The following is a 22,853-nucleotide window of genomic DNA, read 5'->3' on the forward strand; positions in this document are numbered from 1 at the left end:
ATACATGGAAATATGTTGTAACATGACAAAATCTGGAAAAATTTGAATAGTTTTGCAAATGACTGTAAGCAATAAAGGGCTTGTTTGGGCTTTCATATAATATAGTTAAATTTGTAAATTTACTCCAAAGCTTAGTTGGAACAGCAGCTGACCTAAGCCGATAAGAGGACATATCATCATCAATATCGGCATCAGTACGTTAGCCAAATTTTGTGATCAATAAGTGAAACTGGGCTGAAACTGGGCCATTATTTATTTCCATCTTGTTGCTGTTTGTGAATATTTTTATGAGAAAGCAGAGAAGCAATGTTGGCGGTTTTTCAACAAGCTGAATATTGATTATCGGTAGAGATGTGCCAATCAGGTTTCTTCCTGCCAATTCCGATTCCGATCACTCATGAGGGCCGATCACGGCCGATCACCGATACCGATCACATAGTAATTTTTCTTTTTAATCATAAGCACTACTGGTTACATTATGTGGAAAAAGGAACCATGAATTCACCTTAATTTAGACTAAAACTTGTTTTTAATAACTTCTTCCAAGAAAAACACAAAACAGGCGTTGTGCAAATAATATTGCTATCGGTAATACTATCTTTAAGGCTGAAAACATATGAAGGCTTTGAAGAGGCTAAATGATGCAAAGAGTCAAAATAAAACCTCTCAACATTGCCAAAAAATTCACGTATAAAACTTAACATTTAAAGGCAAATGCAGGTTCCATTACAATAAACAATCCTGAGTTACTGAATGAAAACTCCCTGACAGCATGGCGGCTAGCTGATTACTGCTAGTTCTGAATGGCTGTTTCTGATTGAGCGGAGTAATTATGCAGAACAGAGAGGAGATTGATTATTTTTTCAGAGATTATGTGTCTCATATTAGGACAGCGAAAGTTTTAATACGTATGTAAAATTTATGTTTTTAAGTTAGATGCTGCAGCTTTAAGCAAAGGTTCGACGTGAGAGTCACTACCAGGTGGAGCAGAAGCGAAGCTCCATCTGTGAAATATTACTACCTGTAGCGCGGAGCAGCGGTTCAACAGTGAGAGCAGAACCAGCATCTTACATCGCAGCTCAAAGACTTAAATAATTTTGCAGGTTATTTGTTTAGCTTTCTGACCGTCATGCTTAATCCGGGTGAGTGTTTGTGGCTGTGCGCTGCTTTACCTGCTATCTGATCGCTCCATATGTCTTTTTTTTTTTTTTACGGCAGTGAGCCTTGATATAGCCAAACTCTGTCAAGTATGGCATTGTTTTTATGTCGTATTAGATTCGTCGTGTTGTTGCATTTTGACGTGCTTCACTCCCGACCCTGAGGTAATTTTCCGCCACAACAAGCAAACGTCCCCATTCACTCAGTGCGTTATAGTTCCACATCGCTTAGGATTTGTTGCTGCGTTCTTGTGCAGTGCGAAGGAAAGAGGAGACCAGCTGCACAGGCAGGCTGAGAAATGAGAAGAAGGTGGTCGGTTTGTGTGATCGGCAACAAGAGACCGTGATCGATGATCACCTATCATACACTTTTTCACGGAAATCGGCCCATTCTGATTGGTGGCCAATCGATCGGCATATCTCTAATTAATGGCCCATGTTTTCCCATCTCTACACCAAAAAACGGTACTTTATCTCCTTTTTATGAGGTTTTGTGCTAGTAAGTAGAGAACAGTTAATGGAAACACATGTGTGAAGCATGCATACGCACAAAAAATGTGCGCTGCCATATTTTACCCACAAAAACGAACCTGCCGTGAAAATGTGTGGCAGCCACACAAAATTTTTGTGGACAGTAACAAACTACAAAGCACCAAAACTCACCTAAATGCACTGAAATCTGTCTCCATTCAGTGTGACTGACCCCAAAGAGCATCAAACCCGAGCTGTTCATGATTTTATTCTTTTACTGTTTAAACGTAAATGATGAAACTGAACCACATTTATCCTCAGACAACATAACACACACATTAAATAAAAACAAAAGGCGTGTAAATAAACCTCACTTAGTTCTATCTAGTACATTTTCTCATTTTCTGTCACATAAATATGTAACTGCTCCCGACCCCATTAGGGACAAGGATGTGCAGAAAATGGATGGATAGATGGATGGATAAATGTGTAACTGTGCATCAGCCTGTGTGCCGCAGAGCATGGAGAGCATGTTATCTGTGGGACCCTTTCATTTTCACTGAAAAAGAAAATGGTGTCAGATCAGGAGTTTAACTCCAGAAAAGTCAGGTTTGATTATTCTTAAGGTGGACAAGGTGTGTAGACAATCAAACATATACAAGCAGCTGCTCAAAGATGTGTTGCATAATTGTGGAGCCCTTTGGCTCTGATGGAGAACATTGTTGATCGGGAGGGAGTGTGTGTTCAGAGATCATATTGATCTGCTGGGAAATGATGATGGTTTATGAGCGTTTAGCTCTGTTCAAAGCTTAAAGACGGATCTGTGCCTTACTGGTGCAACTGGAGCTGCTGCAGGTCAGACAGTCATCCTTCATTTGAGCCATACCCACTTTATGAATGTGCCTTTATGGACAGAAAGAATCTCTATTCTTTAAATGTGCAACTGATACAAACAAGTTCTCTATTTAGAATAAACGTCCACATTCCCCACTCAACTAAAGGACTTTCTGACACGCTGTTTGTCTTTAAATCCCGGTTGAATGCTTTGCTGTTCAAACAAGAATTTCCATTTGAATCTATTTATTTTCTTTTTTTTTCTATTTGGATTTTTTTCTTTGAAATGTATTATTTTTATTTTTGTGAGGTGATCTTGTGCCCTGAAAGCACCTTTTTAAATAAAATGCGTGATGATTATTATTATAAATACTGCTGCAAGCAAGGACCGTTGCCATGGTTATTGCTTCACGTGATGGCAGACTTCTGAGTTTTTATACTAATGTGTATTTACTGGTGGCGACAGGGTGGACCAGCAGCTGCTCTATTTCCTGGAAATTAGGATTTATAAAGTAAAGGTGCATAGCACGTGTGAGCGCACTGCTTTATACATCAGAATTTTTTTGTGCGCCGCATTTTCTAAATTTGTCCGTACGCCAATTTCTAGTGTGAAAACTGTGCACTCTTTTGTACATGAGGACCCTGGTGTTTACACATTTGCTTACTTGAGAGCCAATGCTGAGGGAAGCAAAACAGTGCTGATTTTGCCATAAGACCATGTTGTACTCTTGTTCGTCTCGTTTCCCAATCTCTGGTTGAGGATGTCATGAAACCTTTCCAGAGGAGGAGAAGTAGAGTGTCAACAGAACGCAGGAGAGCCTGAGGATGTTTGCTTAAGAGGTCAAAGGGTTATTAGACAGAAAGCTAATAAGATAAATGATTTCTTAGCTAAAATGGAAATGTACAAAAGACTGCAAGCTAATGTTGTGTTTTAGGTGAAACCTGAGAATAAAAAAGGTTCTGATTTCTAAGTATTCTTCTGTTTTAATGGGTTGAAGCATAACACTTTCTTGTCAGAAATGCCACGTCATGACACCGTTTGCATTTGTGTAAGTGGCGTCTGTAACCTCAGGTGATTGGGTCTTTGAAACTGTGGTTTGCAGATCTGAAGCAAAGGAAATGGATCCTTGTCAGCGAAAGGTAGCTTCCTGTTCCTGTTTTGAACTTTTAGCTGAGACTAACTGTGTGCAGTGGCGTCCTACTTAACTTTGGATGTGTGGTGCAGTGCATGTAAACACAGAAACCTTTAAAATGTCATTTCTCATCCTGCCTTCTTGAAAGGTAGTTTTTTTCTCTCTCATTTTGAATCGGCCTGAAAACAGGTGATCTGTTTGATTCCTTCGTTTGACCCGGTGTAAATGTATGGAAGAGGATTATGGCCACTGAAAATGAAAGAATTAAAGTCGGAATTATATAACAATTAATTCCTCAAACTTTCCTCTTAATCATTTAATCATGAAGGATAAATGTAGTACATTTTTCCTGCTCAGGAAGGCCATGTTAATACTCCACTGACATTTGCTCCCCTTCTGATACTTCTCTGATTTTTTTTATCCACTTTATAAATAATAATTCATGATGTCTCTGAGTAAACAATTTTTTTTTGTTGTTTTTAATGAAGAACAATATGATGATGAATATGACTCAGTCTAATATTATGGTGTACTAAATGATGTACTTTTACATCATTTTATTTCAGTCCTTGGTATGAAGCACTTAAATGCTGAAAAACAGGAATTATAGTGTTATGTAGACTTCTAATTATCATTTAGCGATGATCCCCATCTCCACCCTCTCTGGTTGCTTCACGATTTTTCTTCTTTTTAATCTTTGCCATACATTAATATTTTGTGAATGAAAATTATTTGTCTTCCTTAAACCTTTGTGTTGACCACTTATCAATTTGTTTCTGTCCTGACTTTGGCACTCTATAATTTGAAATAATTTTCTCAAATCTGCTCCCTGTCTATTGTTTGGAAATGACTCAGTTCATTTTGGTTTGATCAGAGAAGAGTTGCATCAGAAATATGCTTAATGGAAACAGCAATTTCCAGAAAAAAAAAAAAACTCACATTTTCCAATAAAAAGGTTTTGTGCTAGAATGAAGTGTTTTTTATAACATATCAAAATAGAAGTACACGTAGCCGCTCCCAAGTAGGCGGGTCTTGTTGCGCCAACACCTGAATAAATTGCAAACCTCTGATTGGCTGATATATGATGAGCATTAGCACTGTGGCTGAATTATTAATATATCTCATGTACTTTTTTACATCTGTTGCTGCCATTCTTTTTAATGATTTATGTGAATAAGCTTACTTATGTGTGATTTTAATTTCATTTCTTAAATAATGAAATTAATAAAAAATTAATAAAATTTTTATTAATAAAATTAATAAAAACACAATTGTGAAATTGTGTTTTTATGTCATTAGCGACATTAGCACAAATAGATAAAGATTTGTGCACATTTGTAATGGAAATGCAGCTTATGAAACTCGGAGAACCAACCAAAAGCAGAAAACTGTCATGTTTTCATCAACTACCACTATGCTGGTTCCAGTAAGTCTTTATGGATCTAACATGGGCATGAGGATTCACAACAGGCTGGGGTTGTGGAAGGCAGATGGGAGTCTCCTACCTGAGCTACAGCCTGGTATGAATCACCACATGAATACTGCCTTGTTCAGACAGACCTTTTTTTTCTCTTAAAATCCCAAGGTGTGTTTGCTTTCACTCTCGCCTCGTAAGCCCAAAGCTGCCACTGTTTACTTTGTGGTTTCATGACAAAATTTTGTTTCAGCTCTGCTCTTACAAACAGGCTATTCACACACGCAATTGATTTGTTATCTCAATTTTGTTTTAAAATTACTATATAATTCTATATTTTCAAAGTCCTGGACCCTTTTTGTGTGGATGTAGGGACATCCACACAAAAATCATTCCACATTAAGAAATATTTGCTTTTAAAGGGGCAGTGTTATGGAAAATCAACATTTTTGAGCTCTACATAATGTTATGTTATCATCAAAAACAGAGCATGCATGTTTGAAAAAATCTTTAATCTCCTGTGGCAACCATTCAGCTGTGCAAAACACCTCAGTGGACCTAGCTCTGCCTTCAAAGATGAAGCTCCACCTCGAAGCGGCAGTTTTCAGGTGTCCTCCAGCTCCTTCAGACTCCTTCAGTAGTAATTAGCAAACACCTGTGTGAACTCCTGAGCTCATTATAGGAGATACTTCTCAGTGCAATGCTGGTAAGAAGATTCTTAGAGTTAATAAAGGAGCCATGATGTGATGACTTTTTGAAGGTGCGTTTCAGAAAGAGCAGGAGTTTCTTAAAGAGACAGAGACCCAATTTGAATTGAATCAAGTCATATTTGACATTTTCAGCATTTTTATAACAACTGAGTGCAGACATAGTTACTTATGTTATTAAATTGTACAATATGCCTGGAAAATACATAGCACTTTCCCTTTAAGGCATGTCTGATCTAGTTTTTTTTATCAGTCTTTGCGCCACCCTGTCCAAAATAGTGCTTAGGTTGTCGTCAGTGATGGGAACAGGTTTATTCTGTGTACTACAATGACTGGAGTTGCCTAATCAAATTGACACTAATATGTTGTCAGAGAGCATGTCATCGACCAAAAGTTGCTCAGCTCGTTATTGTTGTCGGGGACAATAACGCATATTGTTGGGGGGCATATTAACTTTTAGGGGGATCACATGTTGTTTCTCATTCTGAGGGAAGAAGCAGGCCTTTGTCTGGCTCTTTTTATTGGATTTTAGATGCCCCGTAGATGGGATGAATCCAAACCCCGGGGCTAAGTGAGCCAATCCTCGCAGCGAGCCACATTCCTGTGCCCTTTGGTCCAGCAGGGGCCCAAGCGGGATGCTAAATCAAATCTAACTTTAAAGAGTCCCTAATCAGCTTCTGGTGGTAGCCACTGCCCAATGCTGGAGCGGCTTTTAGGCATCGGAGACAAGCACATCTTTGTTTTTCACTGCACCATATGTGAGGTGGGTGGTGGTTGTTGGAGTTGGGAGGGTTCCAGGATGTGGAGTTGTCTCGGGGTGGAGATGGTGTGACTCCTGCCTGGTTTGCACCGTTCTGGGTTCTTTATTGTGTTTTCCACTCTGTTTAAATGGCTCAGCAGCTGAAAGGCCAGCCGGCGCTTCATGATGTTTTTTGTGGAGCCATCCAGTCTGGGCGTACTGTAAATGTGTTTGCTCCGGTCCGGCACCATCCCTGTTGGCTATTGCTGCTAGAGCTTAATTCACCACCCCTAAAAAAAGTCTTAAAACAGACAGAAATAGACAGATATAGTTAAGACCAATCATCCTGCTTATCAATCACTAGCCCCAGAGGATCAGCAATGGTCGGCTCAGGTTGCTGCTCGTCACGTCGGCCCCTGACCTCAAAGCGCAGACTGCCCACTGACTCCTAATTAACTACCCTCAATTAAACCCAATAGACTGATTAACAGACCCTTAGTTGTGCTGTAATGGCCCGTTGTTTCCTCCCAGCTCCCCTCAGACATGGATCTTGGCTCTAGTTTGCTAATCGCAGCCTCCTCAAGCTCTTTTTTCACTAGCAGGACATATATTATTTTAATAGGCTGGAAATATTCTCATGTTTTAATCAGGTTAAACATTTATTCAAAGTTTTTTTTCACCAACATTATCAAGATCCCTGCATCCAGGTTATCTAGCTCAGTGTTTCATAACCACTGTTCCGCGGCACACTAGTGTGCCGTGAGTGATCGTCAGGTGTGCCATGGAAATTATTCAATTTCACCTACAGTACCATATTTTCCGGACTACAAGCTGCTACTTTTTTCCTAAGCTTTGAACCATGCGGGTTGTAGCCCGGTGTGGCTTTTCTGTGTATTTTTCTTCAACCACCAGGGGGCTCTCTAGCAGGAAGTGAATCATTTGAAGTCAAAATTGTAAATCAAAGAAGAACGCGCTAATTTTCATTTAGAACAACATGCTAGCAGCAGGCACGACGGATAAATGTTTTCAAACTCATATCATGCAGCTTTTAAGTTGAGGACTGTCGAAGAGGCACTATAGGAGGGAAATAGAGCTGCTGTACTTAAGCTCGGTGTGAACAAAACCATGGTTCGGCTTTAGAGACGGAGTGCTGCGTCCTTAATATATCCAACAGATTTATTAGGACGCACCCCTCTGCTGGGTCCTTATGGAAAACCGAGAGCAGCTTCCAGTTTTTTTTTTTTTTTTTTTAATTGAAGGTGCTAGTATGGTGCGCTCTATAGTCCGAAAAATACGGTAATTGGTTTTAAAAGATTTTTTGAAAATGAATTGTCTGCAAATAATGCCATCTTTGAGTGTCTGCTGTAGTAGTGACTAGCRSCGTAATCATGTAATTTTCTTACCACTAGATGGCAGTAGGTAAAGAGCATTTTACAATAAAACAAGAGAATTAGTTATGCATAAATGTTACAGGTAGCGGTGAGAGCATTGTATCTAGCAAGACTGGGAGGACAAGTGATGGAAAAGACAGTGAAGCTCACCAGTAGTTGGAAAGAACATGGGTCCATTTCCCACAACATATATGTGTGAAGTGAGCTTCTCAAGCCTGGCTACTATAAAAACTAAAAACAGAGAAACTGAGGAAGAGCTTTGTCTTCAATTTCTGTCAGGAAATCAGCTGTTTTCATCCAAACATGCACAGGTTTCGCACTCTAGATATTGACATTTTGTACATGCAACTCTTCATATTGTAACAGTGAATATGAAGTGAAATGTTTGCCAAATATTATTGCTTCTTTCAGAATAAGAATTGTTTTCTTTATTCCGGCTATAAGATGCTTGTGGATTAGTTTGTAAAACACTGAAGTTTTCTACAACTTCTTTAAATGTAACACCACAATATTATGGCACTGTTCAGGTTTATTTTTGAAGTGACATGTCATGTGCAATTTGAAATAAGAAATGTAAAATGTGATAAAAAATGTTTGTTTATTTGATTCCTATTCAAGATACTTTGATAAGAATGACTATATATGTAATATAAGCGGCTACAGAGTATCTTTGTTTACATTTTTGTTTGGTGGTGTGCCTCGGGAATTTTTCAATTAAAATAATGTACCTTGGCTCAAAAATAAGGTTGAAAAACACTGATCTAGCTGGCTGAGAACATTAGTGAAGAAGAGCAGACAGGTCAGGAAAAAAGCTAAGAAATTTAAGGCAGAGTTGGATCATAAAACAATATCCACTTTAGCCCTAAACCTATCACCTTCCACTACTATCAATCTAAGCTGACATGCTTTGTTTTCATACTTGACAAATTACTTTAATTTTATTCCTTCCAATTCACAATGATGTATTACTTTTCATTGCCCTATCATATTAAATACCCAAAAAGTACATTTTAGTTTTTGTGTTAACAGGGCAAAATGTAAAAAATAATTCTCATTGCTACTTTTCCATTGCACACCTCAGAGCATAGGCTTCTCTTCGCATTTGAAATGAGAATTTTAGCATGAGCCTTCTTACCTAATTGATTACATGCCATAAACTCATTGGGAAGACGGTGCTTTAACATTTGCTTAGTAACAGCAGCCATACTTCTGTTATTCTGAGTAAATGCTCTAAAATAACCCAATATTTGAGACAATCCAGCAGGGAATTGTGCAAAAATAGATAAAGCAAGTGAAATGGGAAATGGTGGCAACAATGAGGAGCAATCAGCCTAATAAAAGTGATGACAGTTTTCACCACATTCTTCTTCTACTGTGTAGACCACAGTTAAAAATGTTGTGCTACTAAATTGTAGAGACTGTTAGCTTGGTTTCCGCTGCATGAAAAAGCCAAAAGATTCATCCTGTTCTTTTCTGTTAATTCTTGGAGCAAAAAGTAGAAACAACTTGGTAAAATATGTCATCCTGTTTGCTGTCCAAGAGTGTTTAACACGGAGCCAGAGCAGAGAGAGCTGATAGCTAACATAAACACTAAACTGGGAGTGGTGAGTAAGGGAAATCACTTAGACAGAAACATTCTGCCATCTTAAATATAAATCACAAGATGTTGAGGTGCATGTGGTTTTAGTTGAATACAAATATCAGCTGAACAATGGGTGTAGTTGTATCCCACCTGACACCACTACTGGATCCTCGTGAGAGCCTTTAAGACTGTTAGCAACAGTGTGATTAACACAGAGGGGCTTTCCCGTTCTGCAATGCCGACTCAAAGTTCTGCTCGTTGGCAGCAGACACCCTGACACATGTGCTTGGTTGAATGGAAATTGCTCCATGCTAACAGTAATTTAAACATGTGGCACCATGTGATCCAGCATTGGTCTTTCAGAAGATTATAGGCTTCATATTTTGCTCATCAATCAAAGCTTAAGGAGTATCCATGTCGTTCTCTCAAAGGAAACGACTACTGTTCCTTCTACAGGAAGATGGATACTTTACTTTCTCCTTTTCCGTAGTTCTGCATGACTTTAATATGTTATAACTGTTAGTCATGTGCCAACATCATCACATTAGTGCAATAAGAGAACCTTATTTCTCATTATGTCAAAGACAGTTGCCCTTCATTGTAATTCAAAGTTTTATATTCAAAAGTGCCTTTCAGAAATCATTGCCAACATTGGCACCTCAACTCTTAATTAAAAGAATACACATAAAACATTTGAAAACAAATCTTGATATTCCAATTTTACTCAAGCTGGTGGTAGCATCTACAAATAGGCCTGTCACGATAACAAATTTTGCTGGACAATTAATTGTCTAAAAAATTATTGCGATAAACGATGATATTGTTTCAATACCTTTTGACACTGATTTAATGGAAATGACTAATAATGCATGCGATTTCCAGACATGGATAGATACACTTTATTTTCAAAAAAGCACATAACACTAGAACTGATTAACTAAATCAGTTCTAGTGTTGATGGATTCTCAGTCTCCATTAACAAAAAATGTACTTGAATAAAAAGCCATACATAAAGCCAAAGTGGAAATAAATACTGCATTCAACCAAAAGAGTGCAGATTATGAAATATGTATACTATATTTCCCTTCAGTAATCACTAGATTTAAATAGAAAAGATGGGCACATCCAGCTACCTAATGCAGTAGTTCATACTACACCATTTTATGCACCTATTTTCCCCCTTATGACAATCTTAGATCAATGACCGATCTAAGATTGTCGCTGGTGATTTTGTAACCGATCATCCTGCAGTGTGTGGTGTGTTACGGTAGATCGTCGTGGCCGCTCCAATCTAAATCAGGGGTTTTCCCCGACTGGGAGAGTCAATGCAATGTCAATGTAACAGGTAGCCAATCAGAAAGCGCAGATTCTCCTTCTCGCTTTCTGAGGGGAAATTACGGAGGGGAATCCCAATAGTTGACACGGTGCGACCCGAAGTTCAGCGGACATTGGAGATGATATATGGAAGCAACATTAATATTTATTCAAAATTTTGTGCAAAAAATATAGAAATGATAAGGGGAGGAGTTGGAGCCAAATTGCTACCGCAGTTGATAAACCCGGTAAGTTTTCAGCTGTTCATCGTTAACGTGACATAATTAGGTTACAATGATTTTCATTCAGTCAGGACTTTACGCTGACTCTAGCTACATGCATCACAGGTAGATTCTAGTAAAGCATTGATTAATGCCTGATTTTAAAATTATTTTGTGCCCATGTGGCTGGACACCACACAGCACGACGAACCCAATCGAACCGTTATACCTAAGATTTCTGTCGGCTAATGTGTCTCTCAGGTTTTGAAAATGGGCCGACAATCGGCCGACAACTTGTGTAGTGTCCTCTGGACATTACACTAAGGAAATAGGAATGGAGGGTCAGTGGAGAGCACCGGAGTTGAGCCTTTTTTCATTCAGTGTCATCAACAGAAAGAAAAAAGGCAGAAAGAGATGATAAAGCCAATAATTAAAATGAGGTTGATAGGTTTAATTTATTGTGCGATTAATTGATTTATCGTTTATCGCGACAAGCCTATCTACAAAAAGTCGAAAGTTTCAATTGTGACTTGTGACTTGCTCCCATTCTGCGGTGTCTCAGCAGCCATGTTTCCATCAGCTTTTTTATGCACATTTTGAAGTATTAGAAAAGGTTGATGGTAACAACAAAATTCTAAATTATTTCCTCAATTTCACAAAAAATGTTTTAAGCTCGCTTGAGGTGGATTTTAGAAAAAGAGTTAATGTGTCAAAGGGAGATGGAAACATTATTGCCAAATAAGTTCTGAATTAACAAATCACAGTCCCACCCTCCAGTACGGAGGGGATAACTTTCCATTTTTTTTGAGTGAGATATGTGGTTCTTGCTAGAACTATAAGTAGCATCAACAGCTGATGAAATTCCTCTTTGCGTAATGTGGTTGACTCACTCCATAACAGTATATGGAAATATGCCTGATTCACATTTTCTATTTTGCAACATTTGAAAAGTTTGCTCCAAATTTGCATGACAGTTGGATAGAAACATAGCTAGTATGTATCAGTGATTCAAGAAAGGATAAGTGGTGAGCCACACACAGGGTCATGGTGAGCTAGAACTTGTTGATGCAAATGGTGAACAAAGGCTAGCCATGTGTACAGGTATTGTTGCTCAAATTGCTCAAGGTGTTAATTGTTGTTTTGATTGTAAGATGTACGGGAGTTGTTGTATAAGGGCTCCATTGCAACAGACCAGTCAGGATACAGATGCTGACCTCTGTCCATTGGCCAAAGCAACAGCAGTAAGCATGTGGTGAAGCATCAGACTTTAAACCAATGGAAGAAGGTGGCCTTATCTAGTGAATCACGTTTTTTCTTTTACATCAAACACACAGGCAGGTTTGGTTGCCAGGATTCACTATGGTGGAAATGCCAGCCATAGGCTAGAGTTTGATGTTTTGGCAATGGTCTGCTTGGAAACCTTGGATCCTGACATCAATGGGAGTGTTGCTTTGGCATTTACCACCTACTTATGCAACGTCACCGACTATCTACACCCTTTCAAGAGCATTTGTGGTCCCTTTCATCAGGATAATGTTCCTGGCTTCAAAGCAGAAATAGCTCAGGAGTGACTTAAGAGTTTGAGTTGTTGAGGGTTTAGCGTTTCCTTGATCTCGAGTCAATTGAGCCAATGGGATGGGTTTTACAAATAATTCCAGTCCACGAAAGCCCCACCTTGCAGCTTAAAGTACTTAAAGGATCTGCTGTATCACAACTTCAGGGGTTTATTTGAGTCAACAATTCAGAGCTGTTTTAGCAACAAAGGGCGGGCCATCACACCACCATCAGGCAAGTGGTCCTAATGTTGAAAATGCTTAGTATATATTTGGAGTTTCTGAAGATGCTGCTTAGCTATTCATGTTTACCATTCAAAGCAATGACTTATTATGTGCTTATTTTAACAAAGTCTGTAAAAAGTAAGAATAAATTTTAGAAATAAGTAAATTGCCTTTACCCTCCCAAAAAAGCAATCTTCCCATAAGCCTGTCTACAAGGCTTGCTATGAAGAAATACTAATGTTTCCAAAGAGCGTCACCTCTGTGCCAGCCTGAGCCTCGTGGCGGGTGTGATGCTGCCTAATCAGCCAACGCAGACTGCAGCACTGTGGCCTTGGCTTGTACTGCTGCCAGCAGATGTTGGGCTTTATTTGCCAGGACTCCATTAGAACCCAACAGATGCACAGCACACATGGTTGACTTCACCAGCCACAGGCTACAAGCGGCAGAAACCTATCATCCCCTATCAAAATGTTTTTGCTCACTTTACCAACTAATCCCACGGCTCTCCCTCTCCGCCCAGCCTCTCATGAAATGCAGTTAAAATCCCATCAGGTCAGTGGCCAATTTGCAACTGTTGGCACCCTTCCTACCTTTTTTTTATGCAAATACGTGCAAATAGAAGGGCACCACCACTCGTCACATGCTTTGTTGGCATAAGAGAGATGCTCTCTTTCAATTGTAACTGCTCTGTCTCAGTCATGACCTGCTTCCTCATTTTGACTCACATACCCTGGAGGGAGAGTTGGAGTCAGCTCATTGAGCAAGCTTTTTGGAAAATGCGAGAAAACAAGTGCCTGCTCATGTTTTTGCTTTTTCTTCCTCTCTTCAGTTGATGAGTTATTCTTTGTGGGGAAGCATAGTGTGCTTTCTCTCACTCTCTCTCTTTCCTTCAAGCTTAGCTTTCTCTGAGAAAATACAGGTGCTCTTGTCTTCAAGTGTACTCTTCTCTGTACTCTCATTCCACCTGTGTATTCACTGATAAATGCCACATGTTCTGAGCTACTGAGATGAAAAAGGAACTGTTTGCTTTAACCTCTTTTGTAAATATTTGAAGGGCTTAGCTTAAACGAGTTTGAATAAACAGAGCTTGGTTAATAGCTTTTCAGTCACGAGTAAAAAAAAAAACCCAACAAAAATTAATCCCTTCATCCTCTCTGTAAAATGGTACACCTTGTTGCTGGGGTCATATAGGTTGTGTCCACAAAATTCCTGCAGACTTTTGACATACAATAGTGCTTACACAGAGAAAATAATTGGCAAACCTGGGAGAAAAGCCCCTCGACCACCAACTGAGTGGACGGTAGGCAGTGCCAAGGCCGATGCCATGGTGTCAATAAAGATACCTTTTCTCCTCGCTAACAGAGGACTGCTTTGATGAGAGCCCCAGCAAGGCTAAACAGCTTTTAATCAAAAGAGGTATGCCAGTGGCCGCCATTTTCCCTGGATGGAAGCAGATTTTCCTCCATAAGTGAGCAGAGCAGCAGGGTGATTGATATAGGCAGGGGGTTAAGGATGCCCCCTTGATGAGCAAACATTTCTGGCTAACTTTAAAGAGCATGTGTTTCATTTTCTCATGTGAAAACAGTAGTACCAAAACAGAAAGTTGAAGTTGACCTAGATAATTGGGTAGTAGAAAAATCCTTCCAATTCTGATTTGTAGACCATTGATTGTTGTGGGTTCTGATTTTTTCTTGATTGTGTGATGTTTACTGCTTTTTGCCATGCAGAAACCTTTAAGAATGTCATTCCTCTGTGTCTATTTGTGCAAACCGTGAAGGGCTGTTCTCTGTCTGCTGAGATCAGGGTTCATCTGCCAAGCACCGGGTTGCCGTCATCACTTAGACACGACCCAGATTAACAGCAGATATCCATTTGTCTTTAGTTTCCATTTCACACGAAGTCACCCAACACTACTTCTGCCAGGACATGCACTTTAGGGTGATAACTGAAGAAAATACAGCAAGAGCTCGGGAATCCAGCCAGCTGATGGGACTGATTCAGATAAAGGCAGAAAAGAGAAAAGGCACCACTGAGTTTGTCCCACTCTTGGAAGTTCAGTTTGGCATTGCTCTTTAAACTCTTTATCCAATAACAAACGCTGAGATGAATTTGCCTGATTTTCCTCTGAACCTACTCTCTAGAGTTATTCTTGGAGTGAGAGAGGTCCATCTCCAAAATGGCGGCCCCTTTGCTCTTTAGCAATGCCATATCAGGCCAACAGCTGCTGTCTCTCTCAGTAAAGGAATGCTGTCTTCTAGGGCTTGCCTTCATACATGCAACCGGATCTTACACAAGGTCCTTTATTCGTGGGCTTATGGCCTTGACTTTTTATTTTTAAAGGAAATCTCTTCTTGTAAGAAATCTAAACATTTATTAAATTTTGCCATTAAACTGCAAGGATCCCCAGTCTACAGTAGTTCCTTTGCTGCCCGACTCCTGGCTTACCCTGATTTAGGAGACCTAAGCAAGGTATCTCAGGTAAAGGCTGCTCGTTTCACTCTGTGGCTCAAATTCTTGAGCTGGAGCCAACGAACTGTGATCGCTCTCACAACTGTCCCTTGGCACATCAAGACGAGGTCTTTTTATCAGATTTTTTGAGAGTTTGTTGGAAGCGCATGACTGCAGCCTGTTCTGTTCAGAGAAAAGAGCCTTGCGCAACACACAAAGGGGATGGCCACCCAGGACAAATCCTGGAATGTTTCAGCTTCTCTCTCTGGATCTTGCTGTCCGCTTTATTTTCTTTATTTATCTGGATTTGGGGTTTGGGGTTTTTAAAAAACATTATCACAGTGTGTTAAAATTGCTGTGAAAATAAAAGCTGATGTCTGTCTGAATGTAAAAAAAGAAAGCTTCTTTGTCTTCATCTGGCTCACCTCCCAGTCCCGTACCTCCAAACGGCCGAGTCATTCCTCCAGACAAACCACAAAGACAGGCTCTAATGCTCTGCTTCCAACAGAAAGCACTTCAACTCCTGTAAGGAGCATGGCCAAAGCTCTCATCATTCAAACTATAATTAGGAAATGCTCATAGAAGTGTCTTGCCCTCAGAGTTCTAGCTTCAGGTAAGGCAGTGAGAAACTGAAGTGATTCCAGACTGCTAATGTCTGTCTCAGCAGAAGTCTGGGCTCTGTTATTGTTTTAGTGCAAAGGTCCAAATAAATCCAGCGTGGGTCACGACCTCAATGATCTGAACCAAATGTGCTGCACTTTGTGACCTTTTTGTAGAGATTTAGCCTGAGAAGAGCTGTGATAGACATTTGTATGGAAAATAGAACTTTATGCCTTATGCCGTTTTCGCACTGCAAGGAACGGAACGGTACGGAACGGAACGGTTCCACCCGTACTGCAGCCGTGTTGTGTTTGCATATACACTGAGGGCGCCATCAAAGCTGTACCTGACGTCATTATTTTTGAAACTAAAACAATGGTTTTGATGTAGCAGCCGAAAACTTTCTCTTTCCTCGTAGCTCATTCTGTACTCGTTCATCAGCGAGTAAGCGGAGGAAAAAATTTACCTCATCATTAGACCAGGTGATTGCAGTATATTGAGACGAATCCATTGCTAATTAAAACTAATAATAAAAATATTGAAAAGAGCACTCTTTACAAAATAAAATACAGTTTAGTGAGAGCCAGCTGTCAASGGAAAATCAACGTCTGACTCCATAACAACCAGCGGCCCATCAGCTGCTGRTTCTAAGCAGAACCGCTTGGCCGGCCCGATTGGAACCACAGCTCTTGTGGTTCCAAGGGGCCGGGTGGAACCGGTCGCAAGTTCTAATGCAAACACGGCTGGCCCTACTTTGAAACCGTTCCTTTCCGTTCCGTTCCGTTCCTTGCAGTGCGAAAACGGCTATAGTGCTGTCAGCTTGATCTGAAATTCTAATTTATAAACTTGCCCAAAAACAAACAAAAAAACATTATTTTGTATTAAAGATGTACATAGTTTCCCTAAAGTCAATAAGGTCTTTCATCTATAACATAAAGTCTGGGCTTCATCATGTTAGACAGCTATATATTTGAGGTACTGTCTTAAAAAATTACATTCATCTGCTAATCTATTAATAGCAAAGCTAATTTATTTAGCACTTTTGCTAACTTTGAAAATTTAGGTTCCTCTAAATTTTCCAGAGAAATTCTGAAGTATAATTTACTACGTTATTCTTGTCGTAAAATTTCAGTCGACTAAAGTTGGACAACTGTGTTGAAGGTTTGGTTATTTGGTTAAGAATTCTTCAGGTAGTTCAATGTTTACGTTCATATTCTTATTTTGAAGTGGGTAAAAGCTGTTGATGCAGCAGCTCTTTTTTTGTTAAGTAACTTTATTGAGCAAGTAGCAAGCACACAACAAACAAACGAGGTCTGAAAACACAAGAGGAAGCAAACAACTCAAATACCAAAGGAAAACACCAAGTTGCATATAATTTGTTTAAGTTCACCTTAATGATGGACTCAGTTTTTCATTTCTTCAGATAAAAGCCAGAGTCTAACAATTGTCAACAGTTGGAGGGGTCACATTTGGTACCGGAAGCCACTCATCGAGCTCCACTTACTGGGTTGCTTCGAGTTGAGGCAATCTGTCTGCAGTGCACTCCTCAGGCCCACATACAACTGATTCTGTGATGCTCTGGAACGGCTCCACTTCTCCAGCCTGAGGCTCCTCTCTGCCCCGATCACCCGCCAGTCTTCCTCCCAGGACTCTGCGCCTAGGATTCTTGCTCTTCTTTCTGGTGCGTGTCTGTAACGATCACCTCACCAAGTCAGTTTGCATCTTCCTTCTCAGCTTATTTTATATGGCTTTGATTAGTCTCTGCAGACACCTGTACGAGAAGCCAATTACTGCGCTCCGCCTCTAGACAACCAGCCATCAGTTCAGTGTATTCGAATTGTTAAAGGAAAAAACCAACACAATACAGGCCAGCAAAATACAACCAAAAATTCCAACAATCACATTTTCCCCTGTGCAATACAACACTTACATGAACAAGTAATCAACTCACATGAAAATGTGCAATAAGACATTTGACCCTGTTGAGGGAAAAATAATGTTTCAGAGATTCTTGGTGGGTATCATCTTGGTTGAATTAATGCTTTAGCTTTAGCATTAGCAGTACCAATGTTTATGATTAGTGCTTTAGGGTTAGCACAACCTACTACCTAGTTAGTGGTGATCACCGCGGGTTAGTGTTGAGCAGATGACAACAATTCAGAATTTTAATTTCTTATCCATCCACCCGCCCACTACCCACTCCATTGAGTCATCTGTTTTTATGTCTGTCCATCCATATTTTTTGTGGTTTTTGCAGGTTTCATATTTCAAGTGTGACCTCTGTAGGAATGAGCGCCATCAATTCACAGTGAAGTTATGAAAAAACTAATTTAAAAATTAATTGATATCCACCTGGAAATAAATGCACTTTGGACACTTTGTTCTGGAAGAGTTTGTTCTAGGGCGCAAGACGGAGCCCCATCCTATTTCACCCTATTTCACTCCTAAAACCAAGAACAGGCTGACTAACAAGCTCATTTTTACTGGGCTTTAGGTTTATTTTCTCAACATCTTTGGTTGGGGTGTTAAGCAAATACTCAAATCCTTACTAGAGAAAATTGTTTAAAAACCCATTGAGAATGTGTCTAGACAAATGGTTTCTCATAGATCCTCATCTACTCAATGGTATTAAGTCAATTTGTTTCTCATCTTCCCTGCAGCGACATTAAAAATTCTGACATTAAAAATGCTTTTGACCATTACATGTTATGGCATTTATATGCCATAACATGTAAATGTACAACATCCAAAGTGGGTGCACACTGTTGGTTATCACAGGATACAAAAGGAATGGCCATGTCATCAAGTGGTGAAAGTCAACACATCTCAAACCCTTGAGAGTCTGGTCTGTATATAATAAAAGAAATTGTTTTTGATTTCAGGAAAAATCAACCAAGTCACGGCTCCCTTTTTGTCAAATATGCTGTAGTGGAGCATGTCAGCAACATTATATTTCTGGTGATAATGTAATGCTGGGACCAGGCTGGGACAATTTGACCTGGTCCCTCCAAACCTCTGGTCTGGTGAAGAAAACTCAGCAACGTCTGCACTTTTTATGTCGGATGAGAAGAGGAAACCTCCCCCTTCCCATCCTCACCTCATTCTACAGAGGGACAATAGAGAACATACTGACTAGCAGTATGTCTGTATGGTTTGGAGCATGCAACACCTCTTACTGGCAATGTGTAGAGAGTGTGGTGAGGACAGCTGAGAAAATCATTGGGACTGAGCTTTCTTCCATCCTTGACACCGCGCACAGTTGCTGCCTGTGAGTTCGGCAGAGCTCGGTCGATTATAAAAGACCCCTTTCACCCTCAGCATGGTTTGTTCTCCCTGCTGCCATCTGGGGAAAGGTTCAGCAGCTTCAAATGCAGAACAACCAGATTCCACAACAGCTTCATCCCTCATGCCATAAGACTACTAAACAATTTTTATTGTATGTATTTATATTGATGCTTTTTAATTCTATGTATTTTATTATTATTATTGGAGCTTTGCAAATGTTGCTCAATACGTAGATTTTATATGTACAACCAATGACAAAAGTCTGTATGTGAATGTCTAGTATTCAGGGAAGGACAGCTCTAATCAAATGTCTTTTATCTGTGTCCTTCCTCTGACTCTATTCCCAGAAAGCCTCAAAGAATTGTGGGGTAATCAGACGCTGAGTCGGCTGTAAGTCGTGAATCTCAATGCAGACTCGTACTATCTGATTGTCATCTTACCCTGAAAAATTACCTTGACCAAAGTTAAATTCCAAAGGAGGAGTCAGAGCCAAAAGTGTTGAAATTTACTTAAGACATGTGACTCTTGTCACGTTCTAATCTGTGTTTGACCATGTGACTGTAAAATGCTTTTAACTCAAATATTTAACAAGATTTAGTTGCTTCTGATGAGAAAATACCTAAAGTTTTAGTCATTTTTAGTTTCTGACAATAATCTCTTAGAAGCCCTGCTGCCCAGTTACACAGGATGAGGAATAGTATACCTTTTGTTTTTAAAAGAGCATACCAACACTATGAAGAAAAGGCCTGTAAACATACCACCGCTGGTAGAGGTACAACAATGGTCGAACATAAGATCTCAACGCAAGTTTTCTTCCATAACCTGCTTGTTTATATACAGAAAAGGGATTAAGTCAACCATCTGAGTATTTTCTCAGATGTTTTTGTTCTCATTTGTCTGGCAGTAACAGCAGAAAATCCTCCGTCATCCTTGAACGGCTGCTGCGGTTGTGTGTGTGTGTCTCTCTCTCCATCTAACGAGCCTCTACTGGCTCTGTTTTGCAGCCCGTGAATTAAATTACATGATGCCGAAGATCTGGGGGGCCAGACTGGAGGCTCCACTCACACAGTGATGTGAGTGGAGCGGGTGAAATGGCTCTCCTGGTCTACCTCCTCCACAAAGATTCAGTGCCATCGTGTTGACATGACGAGGAGGTGCTCCCGACTTTAAAAGCTGTCTCTTCCACTGTTTTCTCAGATGGTTCTCTCCTCATCTTGACTACACATTTATTCTCCTACTCTTTTTTTTCTCTTTCCACCCACAACTTCTGATTAATTAAATATGACTTTCCAAGGGAAAAATGCACATTAGTCAGTTTGTTTTGTCATTGAGTCCAAATATGGTGTGTTTGTAGCTACATGTAAAGTCAGAACTTCGGGGAAAGAGGAGTAAAAGTATCAATCCTTTGGTACATTCTTGACCATATTCTCTTTGAGAAAATACTTAGAAACCTGGATATCCTGCAGTGCTTGATGTGGAAGAACTAATTTAGAATGAAAGGTTGAAGTTGATCTTGTGCGTCTGAGCTGCCAAAAGAAGTTACAACACCTCACAGAAGTGTTTACACTCAAACTTTTCCACATTTCCAAAGCATTTCATGTAGAATTTTATTGAATGAACAAACAAATTTTGTGTACAAGCCTGTGGTGTGTGAACATCAATTATCAAGTCTCGCCACAGATTCTGATTTGGATTTAGGTCTTTACTGTGACACGACTGCTTACATGAAATGGCGTTTGTTGCTTCATTCGTCTCTCCCAACCTCATCCTCCACCAGGTTTTTTTCTTTTAGTTTCATTGGCTTGCAACCAAAGGGAGCCTTATATTTGCTAAGGGTCTGTTGGTGCCGGGCGGCAGAAGTTTTGCCATTGTAGTGGAACTGATGAAGTTTTTTATTTCTAAGACCAGGAGTCTATGAAGGAGAAAGGATTGGGGCCAGTGGTTTACCACCCTGTCAACAAAATGCTTTTTGTTTCACACGGCTATGTGAGTAGTTGGACTTCCATTTCAAATGTGCGCCAAACTTTGTCGATGTTCTGCTAATTTAAAAAAAAAAAACAATTTCGCAATTGTGGTGTTTTTATCAAATAAAAAATGCAATTAAAATCACATGTGAATACGTTTGTTCACGCAATAAGTCATTGTAGAACATCCTGCAAATACTTCTTGTTGTCCTTTTCATGGTTGGAGTTTATTACAGTTTTGTGAGATAACCAGTTTGATACGGTCAAAAAAAATGATCCTAGCTCCAAAACTTGTCAAAAACATATTTTTAAAAATTGACTTGTGAACTTTAAGCAAATTTCTTTACAAAATGTCAAATACCATGGTCATGGAAACATAGCTACTGAGAGCTGATATAATTTTGGATGAAGTATGGGAGAGCCTCCAAAGAGCTGAGCAGGTGTAAAGTGTTCATTACATTGTAAGTAATTACCAGCTATGCCAACTTGCTCCTTTCTTTACTTATATGAGCACTCATTGCACTGCTGACTTAGAGGCGCTTGTCTTTATGGCCACATTACCGAACCAGAAAACTCGAGGTTACGGTTGAATTTTGACGAAAACACAACAATGCTCCCGGCTAATGAAGTGTGTCTAGTGATTCTTTTTTTTCTGGTGTATGTCTGAGGGCCAACACCTCAAGACTTGACCGTTTTACCCACTGTGGGAAAGAAACTGTATATTAATTTTGGGAGACGTCTCGTGATCTTTGGAGGACCAAAACTGACATAATAATAAATAAAAGAATAAATATATAAATAAAAGAATAAATATATATCCAACATAATAATAAATAAAAGAATCAATTATAAAAATAAAAGTAGAAATATATAAATAAAAGAATAAATATATATTTCCATTTGCTGTATTTATTTTTGTATTGTTTTCTGTATTTATTTCTCTATTTATTTCTGTATTATTTCCTCGCTGTATTTCTGCTTCATCGGTATGCTAATGAGGTGGGCTGGCTTCTACGTCCAGCTCTCTATTGGTCAATAAACAGGAAAGAGAATGATCCGTGTGCAGATCGATTGTGAATGCCTGCGCTGTGATCCTCTTCGGAGAACCTTATAGACCCTTTTCACAAGACGTCAAACATCTGTTTAACATCCTAACATCCACTATCTATACATAATCTAAACTGGACAAATTCCTCACTGACTGATACCAGTTTGACTACAAAGGTACGTGTTTTGGTTTTTTTCTAGGTGTTAGTTGATATGCAATAGTAATTTGCTAAGGATAGCAAATTACTATTGCTATCCTTAGCAATAGTAATTTGTTAGGCTACGGTAATGTTAGCCAGCTTTCTGTTTTGGAAATAAAATGTATATAAGTCTCTAATCTTAATCACATTTTTATAGTATAGACTGGGGTTTCGACCCCTCATGTAAAATGCATGATCGTATTAAACCCTCCTCATTTACGCTAGTTTCACCACCCGCTAAGTAGCGACATTACCACAAGTCCAAAACTTGACAGTTATGCCAAACACCCGCTGCTCCACCACGTCCTGAGAAGTTAAACTCTTAATATGATAAAGACATGAGGAGGAAGACGCTGTTTTAGATAGATAGATAGATATTAACATTTCATTGGAGAAATTTGATTATCTCTCTCTCGTAGACTTGGCAATAGAAAATTGATAACATAGGAATAATAACTTTATATCCCTTTTAACAGGTTACACTTGATTCTRCTGTGGTGCCTGTGGAAACGAAGTGCATGAAGTTTGTGCTCAGGTGGGAAAACCCTGTGGATCACATGGTGGGACT

General features: G+C 39.5%; 1 protein-coding gene across 4 annotated transcripts in view; it reads left to right on the forward strand.

The window, feature by feature from the left end:
- The window catches only part of pdzrn3b (PDZ domain containing RING finger 3b), a 206,795-nt gene that overhangs the window by 34,427 nt on the left and 149,515 nt on the right, over positions 1 to 22,853 (forward strand). Inside the window, exon 1 of one of the 4 annotated variants that reach the window (XM_017304940.1) lies at positions 3,567 to 3,602. The exons of the other annotated variants lie outside the window; for them this stretch is intronic. Coding sequence (XP_017160429.1) covers positions 3,582 to 3,602 — 21 coding nt within the window. The 5' untranslated portion in view covers positions 3,567 to 3,581. Of the gene's footprint in view, positions 1 to 3,566; positions 3,603 to 22,853 lie in introns of those variants that run through there. 4 annotated transcript variants of the gene reach the window in all.

The sequence above is a fragment of the Poecilia reticulata genome, linkage group LG5, assembly GCF_000633615.1.
Source record: "Poecilia reticulata strain Guanapo linkage group LG5, Guppy_female_1.0+MT, whole genome shotgun sequence".
In the NCBI taxonomy this organism is placed as follows: Eukaryota; Metazoa; Chordata; class Actinopteri; order Cyprinodontiformes; family Poeciliidae; genus Poecilia; species Poecilia reticulata.